General features: G+C 43.7%; 1 protein-coding gene across 1 annotated transcript in view; it reads left to right on the forward strand.

Moving 5' to 3' along the window:
* Positions 1-15841, forward strand: part of LOC126086641 (nodal modulator 1) — a 63849-nt gene that overhangs the window by 31528 nt on the left and 16480 nt on the right. The window contains exons 13-22 of the mRNA XM_049903151.1: positions 259-400; positions 1650-1781; positions 2753-2889; positions 4775-4862; positions 7768-7831; positions 8409-8504; positions 13784-14002; positions 14106-14188; positions 15022-15181; positions 15326-15452. Coding sequence (XP_049759108.1) covers positions 259-400; positions 1650-1781; positions 2753-2889; positions 4775-4862; positions 7768-7831; positions 8409-8504; positions 13784-14002; positions 14106-14188; positions 15022-15181; positions 15326-15452 — 1248 coding nt within the window. The remainder of the gene's footprint in view (positions 1-258; positions 401-1649; positions 1782-2752; positions 2890-4774; positions 4863-7767; positions 7832-8408; positions 8505-13783; positions 14003-14105; positions 14189-15021; positions 15182-15325; positions 15453-15841) is intronic.

Raw genomic sequence — 15841 nt, forward strand, 5'->3', positions numbered from 1 at the left:
TGCCTTGTGGAGAATTATGCCAGATATGCTGTATGCACCTGTAGGATGTTGAAGGCTACTATTTTTTATGTTTGATTAGAAATGTGTTTTCTTCCCAGAGGCTATTTGTTGATTTATTGTGATTATAATATAAAAGTAGGCATAGAAACAAACCTTTGTCCTTCAAAATATATTCAGCCTTGGGCCCAGATGAATGTTCTAGCGCTCTGTAGACCAGAGGAGCAGCAGCCTCTAACGTTGTTCTGTGTGTTTCTGCAGGTGATTGTTCCTGAGGTGGAGACCCGAGCGGGGTTGACTCTGAAACCCCATACATTTCCTCTCGTGGTGACTGACAGGCCTGTAATGGATGTGGCTTTTGTGCAGTTTTTGGCATCCGTTTCTGGGAAAGTCTCTTGTTTGGGTAAGATGTCAGCTGAAGGCAAGATCAGATTGTTTTAAAGAAATAGATGGGTAGGGGTGGGGTTTTGGTCAGCTTTCCTCATTGCGAGCATTAAAGGGGAATGCAGAAACTGTTCCTGCGGAGTCATTTTTGAGAGTCCAGATTACGTATAGTTCTTCTTGAATAATTGCCACAGTGATCACTGGAAATGTTTCTCCTGGTATTTCTACTTTGACTTCCCCTCTGGTTGACTCTCAAAGGAAGACAGGATTAGGCCCAGGTTTCAGTCCCAGCTGTCACTTACCTGCTGTGAAACCTTAAGCATTTTACTTGCCTAGCCTCAGTTTTTCTTTTGTGAAATGGGAATGTTGTTCCTCTCAGAGAGTTTTAATAAGCTTAAATGTGATACTATCAAGAGGCAGTGGAGCACAGTGGTTAAGAGCATAGACTCTGGAACCAGACTACGTGGACTTGAATCTAGCTTATGTGACCTGGGGCAAGTTACTTCTTAGTACCTAAGGTACGTACTGTTAATAGTACCTACCTTACAGGGTTGTTATGGAGATTAAATGAATTAGTTCACATGTAGCCTTTAGAGGAAACCCTGGTGGCGTAGTGGTTAAGTGCTGTGGCTGCTAACTTAAAGGTTGGCAGTTCAAATCCGCCAGGCGCTCCTTGGAAACTCTATGAGGCAGTTTTACCCTGTCCTGTAGGGTCGCTGTGAGTCGGAATCGACTCGACGGCAAGGGTTGGGGTAGCCTTTAGAACAGTACCTGGACCACAGCAAGAACCATATAAGTCTTTGTTGTTGTTGTTATTATTATTAAGGGCCTAGTCCTGTGCTTGGTATGCAGTAGGCATTCAATAAATGTTTCATTACCTTTTCTGTCTTCTGACTCCTGTTGTGCTCCACGATTGTTACTTTCTCCGTTCCCTTTCATGTCTCACTTAGTAGGTGCCTCATACATGTTGCTCTTCCTTTCTTCTCTGGCTCACATGAGGTGCTGAGTGAATGATGGGCCCACCTTCACCGTGGTGGCCTTCACTGTCTGGTACTTATGACCTGCATGGAGGGAGACGTCTTAGAATCGAGTAGATGTGTAATAGGTTAAAGAAAGCCTCCTGGCTCTGCTTTCCTGGAGCTGAATGGTAGCACTTTTGCACCCAGAGGTTAAAGATTTGAACATGCTTATGGTCTGTGAGAGCAGTCAAATGAGACCCTTGGCTGGGCCACAGCTCTGTAGCCCCCTCTCCTGTCTTTTCTCTGCAGACACTTGTGGTGACCTGCTGGTGACCCTGCAGTCCCTGAGCCGCCAGGGCGAGAAGCGGAGCCTCCAGCTCTCTGGCAAGGTCAACTCAATGACGTTCACATTTGACAACGTGCTCCCCGGAAAATACAAGAGTGAGTGAGAACTGAAGGCAGCAGCTCAGGGCCCTCACGCTTCCTGTCTCTAAAACCCAACTTGCAGATTGTGTCACAATTGCTTGTTCAACTCCTTTGCCCCTTGCCCAGTAGCGTTGGGCAATAATGCAGGAGTTGAGGCACGGTGAGCCAACTGCCACCTTATCAGAATAGCCTACATGCCCTGGTTCATGCCATTTTATTTCTAAATGCCAGACAAGAGAGTGTGAGAGAATTCCACTGATGTGTGCTACCGCTTAGCAGCCCTGTAATCTTGATCCCTCTGAGACTCAGTTTCCTCATATGTGTATAGAAGTAAAAAACTTCTGCAGAATGTAACACTAAATAAAGATCGTAAAACCCTTGCACAAGGCGTGATAGGTAGTAGGTGCTGGAAATGTTAATTTCCTTTTCTCCACCCTTCTTAAGAAACCACCTGCTGCCAGTATTTTTTGCATTTTCAAAGATCAGCGTAGAGCCACTGGCAGTGGATGATTTATAGGCTGCTTGTTTTGAGAAATTGTATTTTCTATTGTATCAGGAAGTGGCAAACTGTGGCCCCAGGGCTGACTGCCTGTTTTTATAAGTAAAGTTTTATTAGAACACAGCCACAGCCTTTTGTCAATGCGTTGTCTGTGACCAACTGCTTGCATGCTACAACGGCAGAGTTGAATGATCCAGACTGCGTAGCCCTCGAAGCCTAAAGTATTTACTCTCTGGCCCTTTACAGAAAAAGTGTGTGGACCTTAAATATCTTGTTTGCAGCCTGGTCTTTTAGGCCCAATCGAATTTCTTTCTTGGTGGTTGTAATGACCATTGGTTTCATTTAGCAGTCACTTTTTTTTTTTCTTAACAATGCTGGCTCTTTCTCTCTTTTTTAATTAGTTAATTCATTATTATTTTTTCCGGTGGTATGGAGGGGAGGTGGTGCACTCTCTGCTCACGTGTCTCTGTGTTGTGTGCTTTTCCAGTAAGCATCATGCATGAGGATTGGTGCTGGAAGAACAAGAGTCTGGAGGTGGAGGTTCTAGAAGAGGACGTGTCAGCGATTGAGTTTAGGCAGACGGGCTATATGCTCAGATGCTCCCTTTCTCATGCAATCACTCTGGTATGTGTGGCTTGTGAAGATTCTCTTACTTGGAAGAACACTTGTCTTGTTGAAAGCAAGATGGACTAGTATTCCAAGAGTAGCTTAACCACAGTCAAATCATATTTCCTCTTCTGCTCCTTAATTTGCCCACCTATTATGGAAAGCATAATCCGGAAGCATTTAAAATCCCTTAGTGAGATGACAACTTTATTTCAGAGAGTTACTTGTCCTGGGCTCACACTGAATGCTAACTCTGAAGGATGATTTGGGGCAGCCATTGGTGTAGGGCAAAGTACACTGGCTTTGGAGCCTGGGGCAAGTTCATTTAATGTGTCTGGCTTCAGTTTTCTCATTTAAAATTGGAATTATAATACCCACTTCTCAGGCTTGTAGTAAGGTTTAAGTAAGCCTCTTAGGTTTAAAGGTTCCTTGGCATACTCAAAACCCATTGCTGTTGAATCAGTTCTGACTCATAGCAACCCTATAGGACAGAGTAGAACTGCCTCGCAGGGTTTCTAAGGCTGAGATCTTTACGGAAGCAGGCTGCCACATCTTTCTTCTGCCCTTGGTGTACAGTGGGTGCATTATAACTGCTGTTATTTATTAGCAGATGCAGCTGAGTCATTTTCTTCCCTGTATTTATTCCAGTGCAGAGAAAAGAGCTGCTAACCAGCGTCTGACTCTCTTGTTGAGTGTAGCCTCTGTAGCCTGACAGGCAGCATAGCATGTGCGTTTTAGAAGGGAACACCTGTGTAGGCCCCTTCATGAGTGTTACATGATTTCTTGACATCAAGTGGTGGCAAATGGCATTTTCAGGCCCCAGTGGAAAAACAGACAAATGGCAATTAAGGGGCTGCTTGTGTTAGATGCTGGAGGAACTGAAAGCCAGTGTTGCTAATGCCTGTGTACTGCTCTAACTGCTGCACCACAGATGCTCAGCACACAGCGTTATTGCTGGGAAAGGGCTCAGTAACGTCCAGTCAGGACTTGTCTTACAGGAGATGGCTGGGGATGGGCTCAGTAACGTCCAGGCAGGACTTGTCTTACAGAAGATGGCTGGGGATGGGCTCAGTAACGTCCAGTCAGGACTTGTCTTACAGAACATGGCTGGGGATGGACTCAGTAACGTCCAGTCAGGACTTGTCTTATAGGAGATGGCTTAATTAATACCCACTGGAAATAAGTGATAGAGTTAGGAGGCCATGCCTTTCCTTTAAACCCTCCAGTGAATTTCTTTTTACCTTAGAATTAGATCCATATTCCCCAACCATGGCCTACAAGGCCCTCACCTAACTCCAGCCTTACACTCTACGCCTTGCTCATTCTGCCCTGGCCGTACCAGTCTTCTCTAGGTCCTCAAATGCACCTAGCTGTTCTTTCCTCTGGCCTTAGCACATTCCTCCCTCTGTCTGGCATGCTGCGTCTGCTCCACATCATTCAGGCCACAGCCCCCATGTCCCCTACTCAGGAGAGGCCTGCCTGAGACCAGCAAGCTCAAGTAGCCTCCCTGGTGATCCCTCTTTATCCTGCTTTCCTGTGATATTCTCTTCATAGCTGTCTTACTGACCACCTGAAAGCTACTTATTTGTTTGCCGACCCCTAGCTTTTCTGTCTTCCCTTATTAGAATGGAAGCCCCGTAAGAGGAGGAGCCATGTCAGTCTCTCCCAAGGCCCAGCCCTGTGTCTGTCACCTAGCAAGTGCTCAATAAATAGCAGTTGATTGAATGAAAAAGAGCACGCTTTTGTTGGGAGTTTTTGAAGGTTTGTAATTTTCCTGTGGCATCCCAGTGCTCAGATGATTAATGGGCAGAACAGATGACTGGTCTGGGAACAGAAATATTATTAATCATCTTGGTGTCTCCATCTCCCCTAGTAAGTCATCATCTTGGCTTTGGTCCCTTAGGAATTTTATCAGGATGGAAATGGACCTGAGAATGTGGGGATTTATAACCTCTCCAAAGGAGTCAACAGATTCTGCCTGTCCAAGCCTGGTAAGTTCGGAAGGATCGATGTGCTACTAGTTAGAAAAATTGAAAGGCACCAGAGGATGGTTTTAAAGGCACTTTTTTTCTGCCATGGTTCTATTTGCATCAAGCTATCAATTTCTGACTGTGTTCAGAGTACTCTTGATTTTTCCACCTCCTCCTTCTGGAGGAAGCAATGTTCTTATTCAAAGACTAAGAGCTGGAGATGGGAAAGTGCTCTTGATCGCTTAAGTTTGAGTGGGGTAGAGACCGCTGGGCCGTTCACCTTGAAGATAGCATACCACTGGCTGGTGACCTCTCTTCTATGAGTCATCTTTTTAAAATAAAAATTGGATCATGTTTCCACCTTGCTTAAAAGCCTTCAGTGGCTTCTCTCTCTCTCTCTTTCAACAACTGTATTGCGGTTCGATTTATGTACCATAAAATGCACCCATTTTACATGTATCATAAGATGATTTTTAGTAAATTTGCCAAGTTGTGCAACCATCACCATAGTCCAGTTTTAGAACATTTTCACTACTCCAGCCTGATGGCAGTTAATCCCTGTTTCCAGCCCTGGGCAGCCACTCATTTACTTTCTGTCTCTAAAGCTTTGCCTTTCTGGACATTCCATGTAAATGGAGTCCTACAGTTTGTGGTCTTCTGTGTCTGGCTTCTTTCTCTTACCACAGTGATTTCAAGGTTCATCTGTATTGTGGCATGTATCAGTACCTCATTCTTTTTTTTGCCAAATAAGCCATTGTATGGATATGCCACGTTTTATTTATCCGTTCATCAGTTAATGGACATCCTGTTTTTGACTGTTACGAACAGTGCTGCTGTGAACATGTGTGTACATGTCTGTGTGGACATATGTTTTCATTTCTTTGGTAGATATCTACAAGTAGAATTGTTGGATCATATGGTAAATTTATGTTTAACTTTCTAAGAAGCTGCCAAATTGTTTTCCAAGGGGGTGATACCATTTTACATTGTCACTGGCAGTGCATGAGGGCTTCTGTTTCTCCACATCCTCGCCAGCACTTGTTATTGTCTGTCCTTTTGATCATGGCCATCCTGGTGGACGTGAAGTGGTATCTCACTGTGGTTTTATTTTGTATTTCCTTAGTGAATAATTCAGTGGCCTCTCTTGGCTCTCAAGATAAAATACAAAATCCTTAACCTGACCTTGAGATCCTGTAGCCTCTGCCTGATACCCTAACATCTTATCCTGCCTCCCTCTTCTTTCTAGCCCCTCTGTCAATGTCCCCCCCTTGCCCCACCAGGGCTTTCACCAGTCTGTCAAATAGGATGCCTTCTGCTGCAAGTCACAAAACCTGAACAACAATGGCATCAACAACCCAGTGCCGTGGCATTAACAAGTGGGGGTTTATTTGACTCAATAACAAGAAGTCTGGAGGTCTGTGGCTACCAGCATGGGCTCAGTACCTGAGACATGTTAGGGTTGGTGTCTTTATGAATCTTCCAGCCTTTCAATTGTATTTTTTACCTTATGGCTGCAAGATGGCTACCATTGTCTCAGAAACCTTGTTACGTTCGAGGCAAGAAGACAAGAGGTGGGGAGGGCCAGAGTTTTCTAGTGCCCCTTTCTTCAGTAAACTTGCCTGAGGCTGAGCACATTGCCATTGTAAACATAACCAGAGTCTGTTATCATGGGAGGGAGGGCAGCTTTTGGGGAAGCAACTAACAAGTCTATGATGTCAATGCTGTTCTTTGCCCCCCACGCCCCACTTTTTACCTAGCTTCTGTCTTCTTACCATAACTTCAGTGCTGAGTTCACATTTTACTTCCCAAGGGCAAGACGGCCCTCCAGTCTCATTTCAGTCTCTTCATAGCATTCAGTTTTTTTCCTTTTCTGTACTCGTCAAAGTTGGTATCCACGTATCTGTTAAATGTCTCTCTCCGTAGATGGTAAACTTCATGAAGACAGGGGCCATACCTAGTTTGTTCCTCACTGTGAAGCATTACCTAGCATGATACTTGGCTTCTAGGAGGTGTTCAGAGCCCTGGTGGCACAGTGGTTAAGAGCTACGGGTGCCAACCAAAAGGTCTGCAGTTCGAATCCGCTAGTCACTTCTTGGAAGCCCTGTAGTACAGCTCTTCTCTGTCTTATGGGGTCACCATGAGTTGGAACTGACTCGACGGCACCTCATGATGACTGACAGTAGATGCTCTGTCAATATTTGTTGAATGAATGAAGAAGCCTGATCATTTTTTCTAATGATAATGGCACTGAGGTTTCCTCGTGATGAAAATAGCAGGGATGGTTTGAACTAATTTCAGGTTTTTATAGAAAGTCTGGTGAAAATACAGGTTAACGATCACTTGGGGGGATCAGTTGATACACTCTGCTTCTCCTGAAATTGACTGTATTCCTCTGGCACAGGATGAAATACACCCCTAACCTGAGTGTTCCCCTACATAGACTGCTGGCATAGAAGTGCCTTCTCTGCTCGTTTCAGAATCTTACAGGGCTTCCCTAGTACCTTCTTCTCCTTAGGCATACTTATAGGAAAGGCTCAAGCTGTGGTTATCTTTTGACTCTTCAACAGAATCTTTTAAGTAGAAAACGTTCTCAGTCTGATTTACAGTAGAAATGTACTTTCTGTTCCGTCTTGTACATGAATCTGTACGCTTGGTCTGTGCAGATTGAACTACTGTGGGTTGTCAAATTATGGAAAATGAAAACCTGTGCTTATGAGCGGGCTGTAAAATGGATTGGATCATTGGTAAGAGGCCATTGTAGGCAGCGGAAAAGCTGCCTGCCTGGCATCTCCGATCCTGGTACCGTAGACCTGCGATACGGTGTGAGTCTGCAAATAGAGAAGCTGCCTTTGGATTTCAAACGTTGGAGTTGCTTGGTGTGATAGACGCCATTTTCTGAAAATTACTTTTGATTTCCTGTCTGTAGGCGTGTACAAAGTGACCCCTCGCTCCTGCCACCGGTTTGAACAAGCTTTCTACACCTACGACACGTAAGCCTGGCTTGGTTATTAAATACTTGGTGGTGTGTGTGTACATTATGTCCAGGAGAATGAGTGTGCATCTCTGCTTCATTTTTTCTGTGAGAGCAAAAGGAATTTTTCTGTTTTTTCTAGAAGTAAGGGTAGGCATTAGAAAGAATTTCTAGATAAGGATTTTAAGACACTTGGATAAATGACCAAGGAAATGGAGATAGGATTTCTTTCCTAAGAATTCTGCAAACCAAGGATAAAAGGCTGTGTTTTTGAAGTGGCTTAAATGTAATCTTTGTTAAATCTTCCAACCCTCACTGATGGGAATTTCACAAGCTCAAGTTTGCCGTTTTTATATTTTTACAGATGTTTGTGGGCTTCTCTGGGAATTGGAAATGTAAGGTTTTTGAGTACAGATTCAGTTTACTTTTTAAAATATTTGTGTGTATTTCGGGAGTTATTATAACTCTGAGCAAGACCACTTTCATGTAGCATGGTTCAGGGTCAGGAGGGTCACCCCAAGGGATGTGTTTGTGATCCTTTGAGAATGATAAGGTAGTGTTGCCAGTGTTTGTCTTTCCACTTCTTTGATTTGTAGGTCTTCACCCAGTATCTTGACGTTGACAGCCATTCGCCACCATGTCCTTGGAACTATCACCACTGACAAAATGATGGATGTCACTGTGACTATCAAGTAAGACGTGTGTTCCATGGTGGGCTAGGCATGGAGGCTGGTGAACAAGGCCCGGGGTGTTCTCTGATAGACTCTCTGAAAATTATTTTTGATTTCTTATCTCTAGGTGCGTGTACAAATGGCCTTCCCCTCTTATAATTCTACGACACAGTCATAAATTCACAACAGCCTTGATCCTTTTCTTTTATGATTCAAAAATTAACTGTGGATGAGATAGATAGAGCCTTCTGACAGCTTGTTGCAGTGTCTTAAATTCTTGTCTGAACTCTTTACATTTCCTGTCTTTGCTAAGGAGAGAAAAAAAAAAAGACATTCTGGGTTTGTTGATTGTATTGCAAGTGTTTTAGCAAATTCAGAAAAATTGCCTATTTTTTTTTTAGGCTGTTTCTTTAAAGCATGGAAAATAGAGATGGCACCTGATACAAGAAGGGTCATGAGAGTGAAAGGATTTGAAAGGCAGTCCCTCGCTGACAGTCAGGTTCATGTGAATGCCGGTTTTGAGAGGAATTTTTGCGGTGTGGTGAGGGTCATGTGCAGGGTGTTGTGTTCATCAGACACCCTCATTTTCTCCAGAAATGAAAGGAAAGGTTGCAGCAACATGACTGTCATTGTGAAATGGAGTGGAAATCAGAGTAACTTTCTCTTGCCTTGCCTTAGTTGAAGGGCTGCTTTTGCAGGTCTGCTTCCATCTTAAGGAGCTCTGGTGGTGCAGTGGTTAAGCGCTTGGTTGCTGACCGAAGAGGTCAGCGGTCGGAACCCAGCAGCCACTCTGTGGAAGAAAGATGTGGCAAAGTCTGCTTCTGAAAAGATTACAGACTTGGAAACCCTGGGGGGCAGTTCTCCTCTCCCCTGTAGGGTCGCTGTGAGTCGGAATTGACTCAACGGCAATGGGTTTTTTCAACGGTTTGTTTCCATCTTTCTCTCCAACCATCTGTTCATCTAGCTACCAGTGAAGAAAATATTTGTGGAGAATCTTCAGTGTCTAGGCACCGGGCCTTGGCTATACAGCCCCTATCCTTCTGGACCTTACAGTCTCACTGGGGAGGCAGACAGTAGTCAAAGACTCACATACAGAACTGTAATGGTACAACTGTGATATGTGCTTTAAGTTTGACCTTGTGGGGGAAAAGAGGTATGATGGAGAAGTAGGCTGGTAGAGGCCAGGCCATGCTATTGATGTGTTTTAAATAGAGGGATGACTTTTGGCTGCTGAGTGGGGAACAGTTAGAAAAGGCCCAAGAGCAGAAGTTGATTGAGGCAGAGGGAGGCAGGCTGTTGCAAGAGTCCAAGTGAGATATGTTGGGGGCTTTAGCTAGACTGAGGGCAGTGGAGATGGAGAGAAGTGGATGGATTGGAGAGTTGTTGAGAGCACTGAATTGACAGGATGTCAGGGGTCAAGGAGAGGGAAGTAGCAGGAATAGCCCTAGTTTTCTGGCTGAAAAACTGGATTGGTGAGAGTGCTGCTCACCGAGATGGGGAGCCAAGTTTCTAAGGGTTAGGATCTGTTGACTATCTACATGGGCTAGTTTCCTGCTTGGAAGATATGAATTCCTGGTGTGACTAGAAGTCCACATTCTTACCAGTACTGAGTCCATATTACCTCCTTTTTGGTCTTCACTCAGTTTCTTTTTGTAACTTCACAGGGTCTTTTGGTGTACTTACTTGCACTGGGGGTAGTAAGAAATGCACGTTCCAGCTGGACTCAGCCACTTGGATGTGGAATGGGGCTCCCCCATTTTGTACTTAACATGCCCGAAATCACACTTCTGGCCATTTCCCTCTACAAACCTACTCCGTAATGGTTCCTATTTCAGAAATGGCAGCTCCATCTTTCTAGTTGTTTCTGGACTTTTCCTTCTCTTGCACCCCATATCCAGTCAATCCATCAACAAATCTTTGGCTTTGTAATCAAAATATATCCATAATCCAGTGTCTTTTTAATACTTCTGCTACTATACTTTGGCCTCAGCCACCATTGTCTCTTGCCTGGATCATTGCAACAACTTCTGAACTGGCCTCCGCATTTGGGCTGTGGCTTCACAACAGTGTGTTCTCCATATGGCGGCCAAAGTGATGCTTTTATAGGAGAGATTGTATCATTCCTCTACTTAAAACCCCAGTGGCTTTTCATCCCACTCAGGATAGAATGAAATCCACGGTCTGTACCAAGGTCTGCAAAACCCCCACCTGACACCTGCCACCTCTCAGACCTCTCTCTGACTGCTCTGATTTCCATGGGTCACTCTGCTCCAGGCAACATGGGTCTCCTTGCTGTTCTTAAACATGCCGAGTGAGCTTCTCCAGGGACTTGTACTTGCTGTCCTTTTAGCTGGGACACTCTTCACCCAGATAGCCACGTGGCTTGTGTTCTCCCTTCCTTCCTTAGGGTCTTTGCTCAAATGTCTCCTCATCAGGGAGACCTGGGCTGACCCTGCCCCCCCCCCCCGATACAAAATAGCGACCCCTCACCTCCAGCACTCTATCCTCTCACTTTGCTTTATTTTTCTTCATTGCACTTATCTGATATTATTTTTTTTAATGCTTATTATATGCCTCTTCCTACTAGAATGCAGATTCCATAAAATGAGGGAGTTTTGTTTACTGCTGTATCCTCAGTGCCTGCGCCGTAGTATATTCTCAATAAATATTTACGGACTAAATGAACAAATGAAGAGAAGATGGTGCCCATGGAGAGAACTCCATGTCCTGTGTGAAAACTGACAAGTTTTTTTTACCAAGTCAGCATAAACTCAAGTTGTCTTTTATTCCAACTCATAATCTACAAGACACCACTATACGGATGGGAACGGGGCCCCAGAGAAGCGTAAGGCATTATTGAAAAAGAATAACAAGGTGGGAGACCTCGTTCTACCTGATTTTAGAACCTGTTATACCGCCACAGTAGTTAAAACAGCCTGGTACTGGTACAACAACAGATACATAGACCACTGGAACAGAATTGAGAATCCAGACATAAATCCGTCCACATATGAGCAGTTGATATTTGACAAAGGCCCCAAAACAGTTAAATGGGGAAAAGACAGTGTTTTTTAACAAATGGTGCTGGCATAACTGGATATCCATCTGCAAAAAAATGAAACAAGACCACACCTCACTCCATGCACAAAAACGAGCTCAAAATGGATCAAAGACCTAAACATAAAATCTAAAATGATAAAGATCATGGAAGAAAAAATAGGGACAACGTTAGAAGCCCTAATACATGGCATAAATAGGATACAAAACATTAACAATGCAGAAGAAAAACTAGATAACTGGGAGCTCATAAAAATCTAACAGCTATGCTCATCCAGAGACTTCACCAAAAGAATAAAAAGACTACCTACAGACTGGGAAAAAGTTTTTAGCTGTGACATTTCTGATCAGTGCCTGATCTCTAAAATTTACATGATGCTGCAAAAACTCAACTACAAAAAGACAAATAACCCAGTTAAAAAATGGGCAAAGGATATGAACAGACACTTTACTAAAGAAGACATTTAGGTAGCTAACAGATACATGAGGAAATGTTCACGATCATTAGCCATTAGAGAAATGCAGATCAAAACTACAAGGAGATTCCTTCTTAGTCCAACAAGGCTGGCATTAATCCAAAACACACAAAGTAATAAATGTTGGAGAGGGTGTGGAGAGACTGGAACACTTATACACTGCTGGTGGGAATGTAAAATGGTACAACCACCTTGGAAATGGATTTGGCCCTCCCTTGAAAAGCTAGAAATAGAACTACCATACGACCCAGCAATCCCACTCCTCGGAATAGATCCTAGAGAAATAAGAGCCTTTACGCAAACAGGTATGTGTACACCCATGTTCGTTGCAGCACTGCTTAGAATAGCAAAAAGATGGAAGCAACCAAGGTGCCCATCAGTGGATGAGTGGATAAATAAATTATGGTATATTCACACAGTGGAATACTACACATCAATAAAGAACAGGGATGAATCTGTGAAACATTTCCTAACATGGAGGAATCCGGAAGGCATTACGCTGAGTGAAATTAATCAGTTGTGAAAGGACAAATATTGTATAAGACAATATTATAAGAATTTGAGAAATAGTTTAAACAGAGAAGAAAATATTCTTTGATGGTTATAAGAAGGGGGAGGGAGGGAGGGGGGAGAGAGAGAGAGAGGTGTTCACTAATTAGATAGTAGGTAACTATTTTAGGTGACGGGAAAGACAACACACAATACAGGAGAGGTCAGCACAACTGGACTAAGCCAAAAGCAAAGAAGTTTCCTGAATAAACTGAATGCTTCGAAGGCCAGTGTAGCAGGGGCGAGGGTTTGGGGACCATGGTTTCAGGGGACATCTGAGTCAGTTGGCATAATAAAATCTATTAAGAAAACATCTTGCATCCCACTTTGGAGAGTGGCGCCTGGGGTCTTAAACGCTAGCAAGCGGCCATCTAAGATGCATCATTTGGTCTCAACCCACCTGGAGCAAAGGAGAATGAAGAACACCAAGGACACAAGGTAATTGTGAGCCCAAGAGACAGAAAGGGCCACATAAACCAGAGACTCCATCAGCCTGAGACCGGAAGAACTAGATGGTGCCCGGTTACAACCGATGACTGCTCTGACCGGGAACACAACAGAGAACCCCTGAGGGAGCAGGAGAGCAGCGGCACGCAGACCCCAAATTCTCATATAAAGACCAGACTTAATGGTCTGACTGATGCTAGAAGGACCCCGGTGGTCATGGCCCCCAGACCTTCTATAAGCCCCAAATAGGAACCATTCCCAAAACCATCTCTTCAGACAGGGATTAGACTGGACAATGGGATAGAAAAAGATGCTGGTGAAGAATGAGCTTCTTGGATCAAGTAGACACTTGAGACTATGTTGGCATCTCCTCCCTGGAGGGGAGATGAGAGGGCAGAGGGGGTCAGAAGCTGGCTGAATGGACATGAAAAGAGAGGGTGGAGGGAAGGAGTGGACTGTCTCATTAGGGGAGAGCAATTAGGAGTATATAGCAAGGTGTATATAAATTTTTGTATGAGAAACTGACTTGATTTATAAACTTTCACTGAAAGCACAATAAAAATTAAAAAAGATACTACTATAATTGCTAAGAAGCTCAGTTTTTGTTTTTTTAAACTATAAGTTGATTCAAAACAGGAGACTGTACCACTTTGATATCATTGTAAGGTATCCTGTTTTTTTACTCATGTGTCCCTACTTGTAGAAATGTCAGAGTCCCACTAGTGACAGGGATAAGTGATCACATCCTTATGGGCTGCCCATTTCCTCCAGGTCTTCCATCGACAGTGAGCCCGCCTTAGTCTTAGGCCCTCTGAAGTCTGTGCAGGAGCTCCGGAGGGAGCAGCAGCTGGCCGAGATTGAGAGCCGCAGGCAGGAGAGGGAGAAGAATGGCAAAGAAGAAGGTGGAGAAGGGATGACAATACCTCCTGTGCAAGAGATGGTAGATGAATTACAAGGCCCCTTCTCATATGATTTCTCTTATTGGGCACGGTAAGCTGTCTTGTGCTTTTCTCTACCAGGTCCTCCGTTCTGATGTTTTCTGTCTAGTGGGCGGGACAGAATTGGCCAAATTGAAGCATCTTAATTATTTTAGGTCTGGAGAGAAAATCACTGTTATACCCTCGTCTAAAGAGCTTCTCTTTTATCCACCTTCAATGGAAGCCGTCGTCAATGGAGGTAAATATCAACTCAGTGAGCAAATGACGCATCTCTGCAATTGTTCCTTTACCTGCATTTAAAGTTTAAAGTTTTATTTTGTGTTAGTAGAGCGAAGTCATCTTTGTAAGCCACCTTACATCCTCTTTAGCATATAGATGTTATTACTTGATGGATGAGTGAATGAATGAATGAAAGGTCTAAACCAATAAAAGTAACATTTCCTCAGAGTTGAGGTGATCTTTTTTGGAAAAGGACTTGGTTTTCTTTGACATTAGCAGGTTGAAACCAAACGTAGGTGTAAAGCCACCCATCAATGACTAAAATGTATTGGTCTTCATATGTTTGAGTTGTTTACAATCTTTATATTTTCTTGACAGGGTGACAGAAGATTTTTTGGGGAATGGAAATTAGAAGTGGTGGCTTGTGGAAAACTCTGTGTGTTGATGTGGTTAGGGTTTGGGAGTAGATGTGTTGAAGAGCATAGCTTTCTAGTGGGTGGGCTCTGTGGGGCAGCTCTCTGTACTGGATCCTCTGGGGGTTCTGCAGCACAGCTTCTTGGCTGAAAATGGAGCTGTCCTTATCTTGTGAGGACCAAGGAATAGGAATAGTGTAAGCCCAGTCTTTGTTAGCTTTTCCTGCTGAATTCCTTGGCAGTTGAGCAAGGCCTTTCAGGGATGGAGAGAGGATAGGGCTACTTTCAATGATTGAAGTTTTTGGTATATTAAATAAACTCATTTGGAGCTAGCTTCAGATATCTCAGTTTTAGGCCCTTCTTTAATAGGGAGCCCCCAAACAGAAGGCTTCTCTCCCTCTGCAACTAAGTCCCATTCCTCTATTTCTTCTCCTTTTAGAAAGCTGTCCAGGGAAGCTGATCGAGATCCATGGGAAGGCAGGGTTGTTTTTAGAAGGCCAGATTCACCCTGAGCTGGAAGGAGTTGAGATTGTCATTAGTGAAAAGGGGGCAAGCTCACCCCTGATCACAGTCTTTACCGATGACAAGGGTGCCTATAGGTAAGCCCGTGATTAAGAAATATTTGGGATCAGTTGCCTTTTGATGCTCTGCTTTAGAGGAACCCAGATTTCCTTGTGGCAGATGATGCTTCTTCCAAGATTTGAAACAAAGCTGTCTGTAGCGTTCCGCTTTCTTTTATTCAGTGTTGGACCCCTGCACAGTGATCTGGAATATACCGTTGCCTCACAGAAGGAGGGCTATGTTTTGACTGCTGTGGAAGGAACCATAGGAGACTTTAAGGCTTATGCCTTAGCGGGTGTAAGCTTTGAGGTAACACTGCGTTTTTATAAAAGCAGCTTTCTTTCCTTCTATTTTAAGTTTTATTTATCTTGTTGTTGAGAATATACACAGCAAAACATACATCAATTCAACAACTTCTACATAGATAACTCGGTGACATTGATTACATTCTTTGAGTTGGCAGCCATTCTTACCCTGCTTTTCTGAGTTGTTCCTCCCCCATTAACATAAAGTCACTGCCCCCTAAGGGTCCTATCTAATTAAAGCAGGTTTCTTGAGGTCTAATTGACATACAATAAACTTCATGTATTTACAGTGTACAATTTGATAAGTTTTGACATAGGAATATACCTATGAAAACAATACCAGGATTAAAATGGTGAACATGTCCATCGCTCCCCAGAGTTTCTTCTTGCCTC

This window comes from Elephas maximus, chromosome 12, assembly GCF_024166365.1.
Source record: "Elephas maximus indicus isolate mEleMax1 chromosome 12, mEleMax1 primary haplotype, whole genome shotgun sequence".
Lineage (NCBI taxonomy): Eukaryota > Metazoa > Chordata > Mammalia > Proboscidea > Elephantidae > Elephas > Elephas maximus.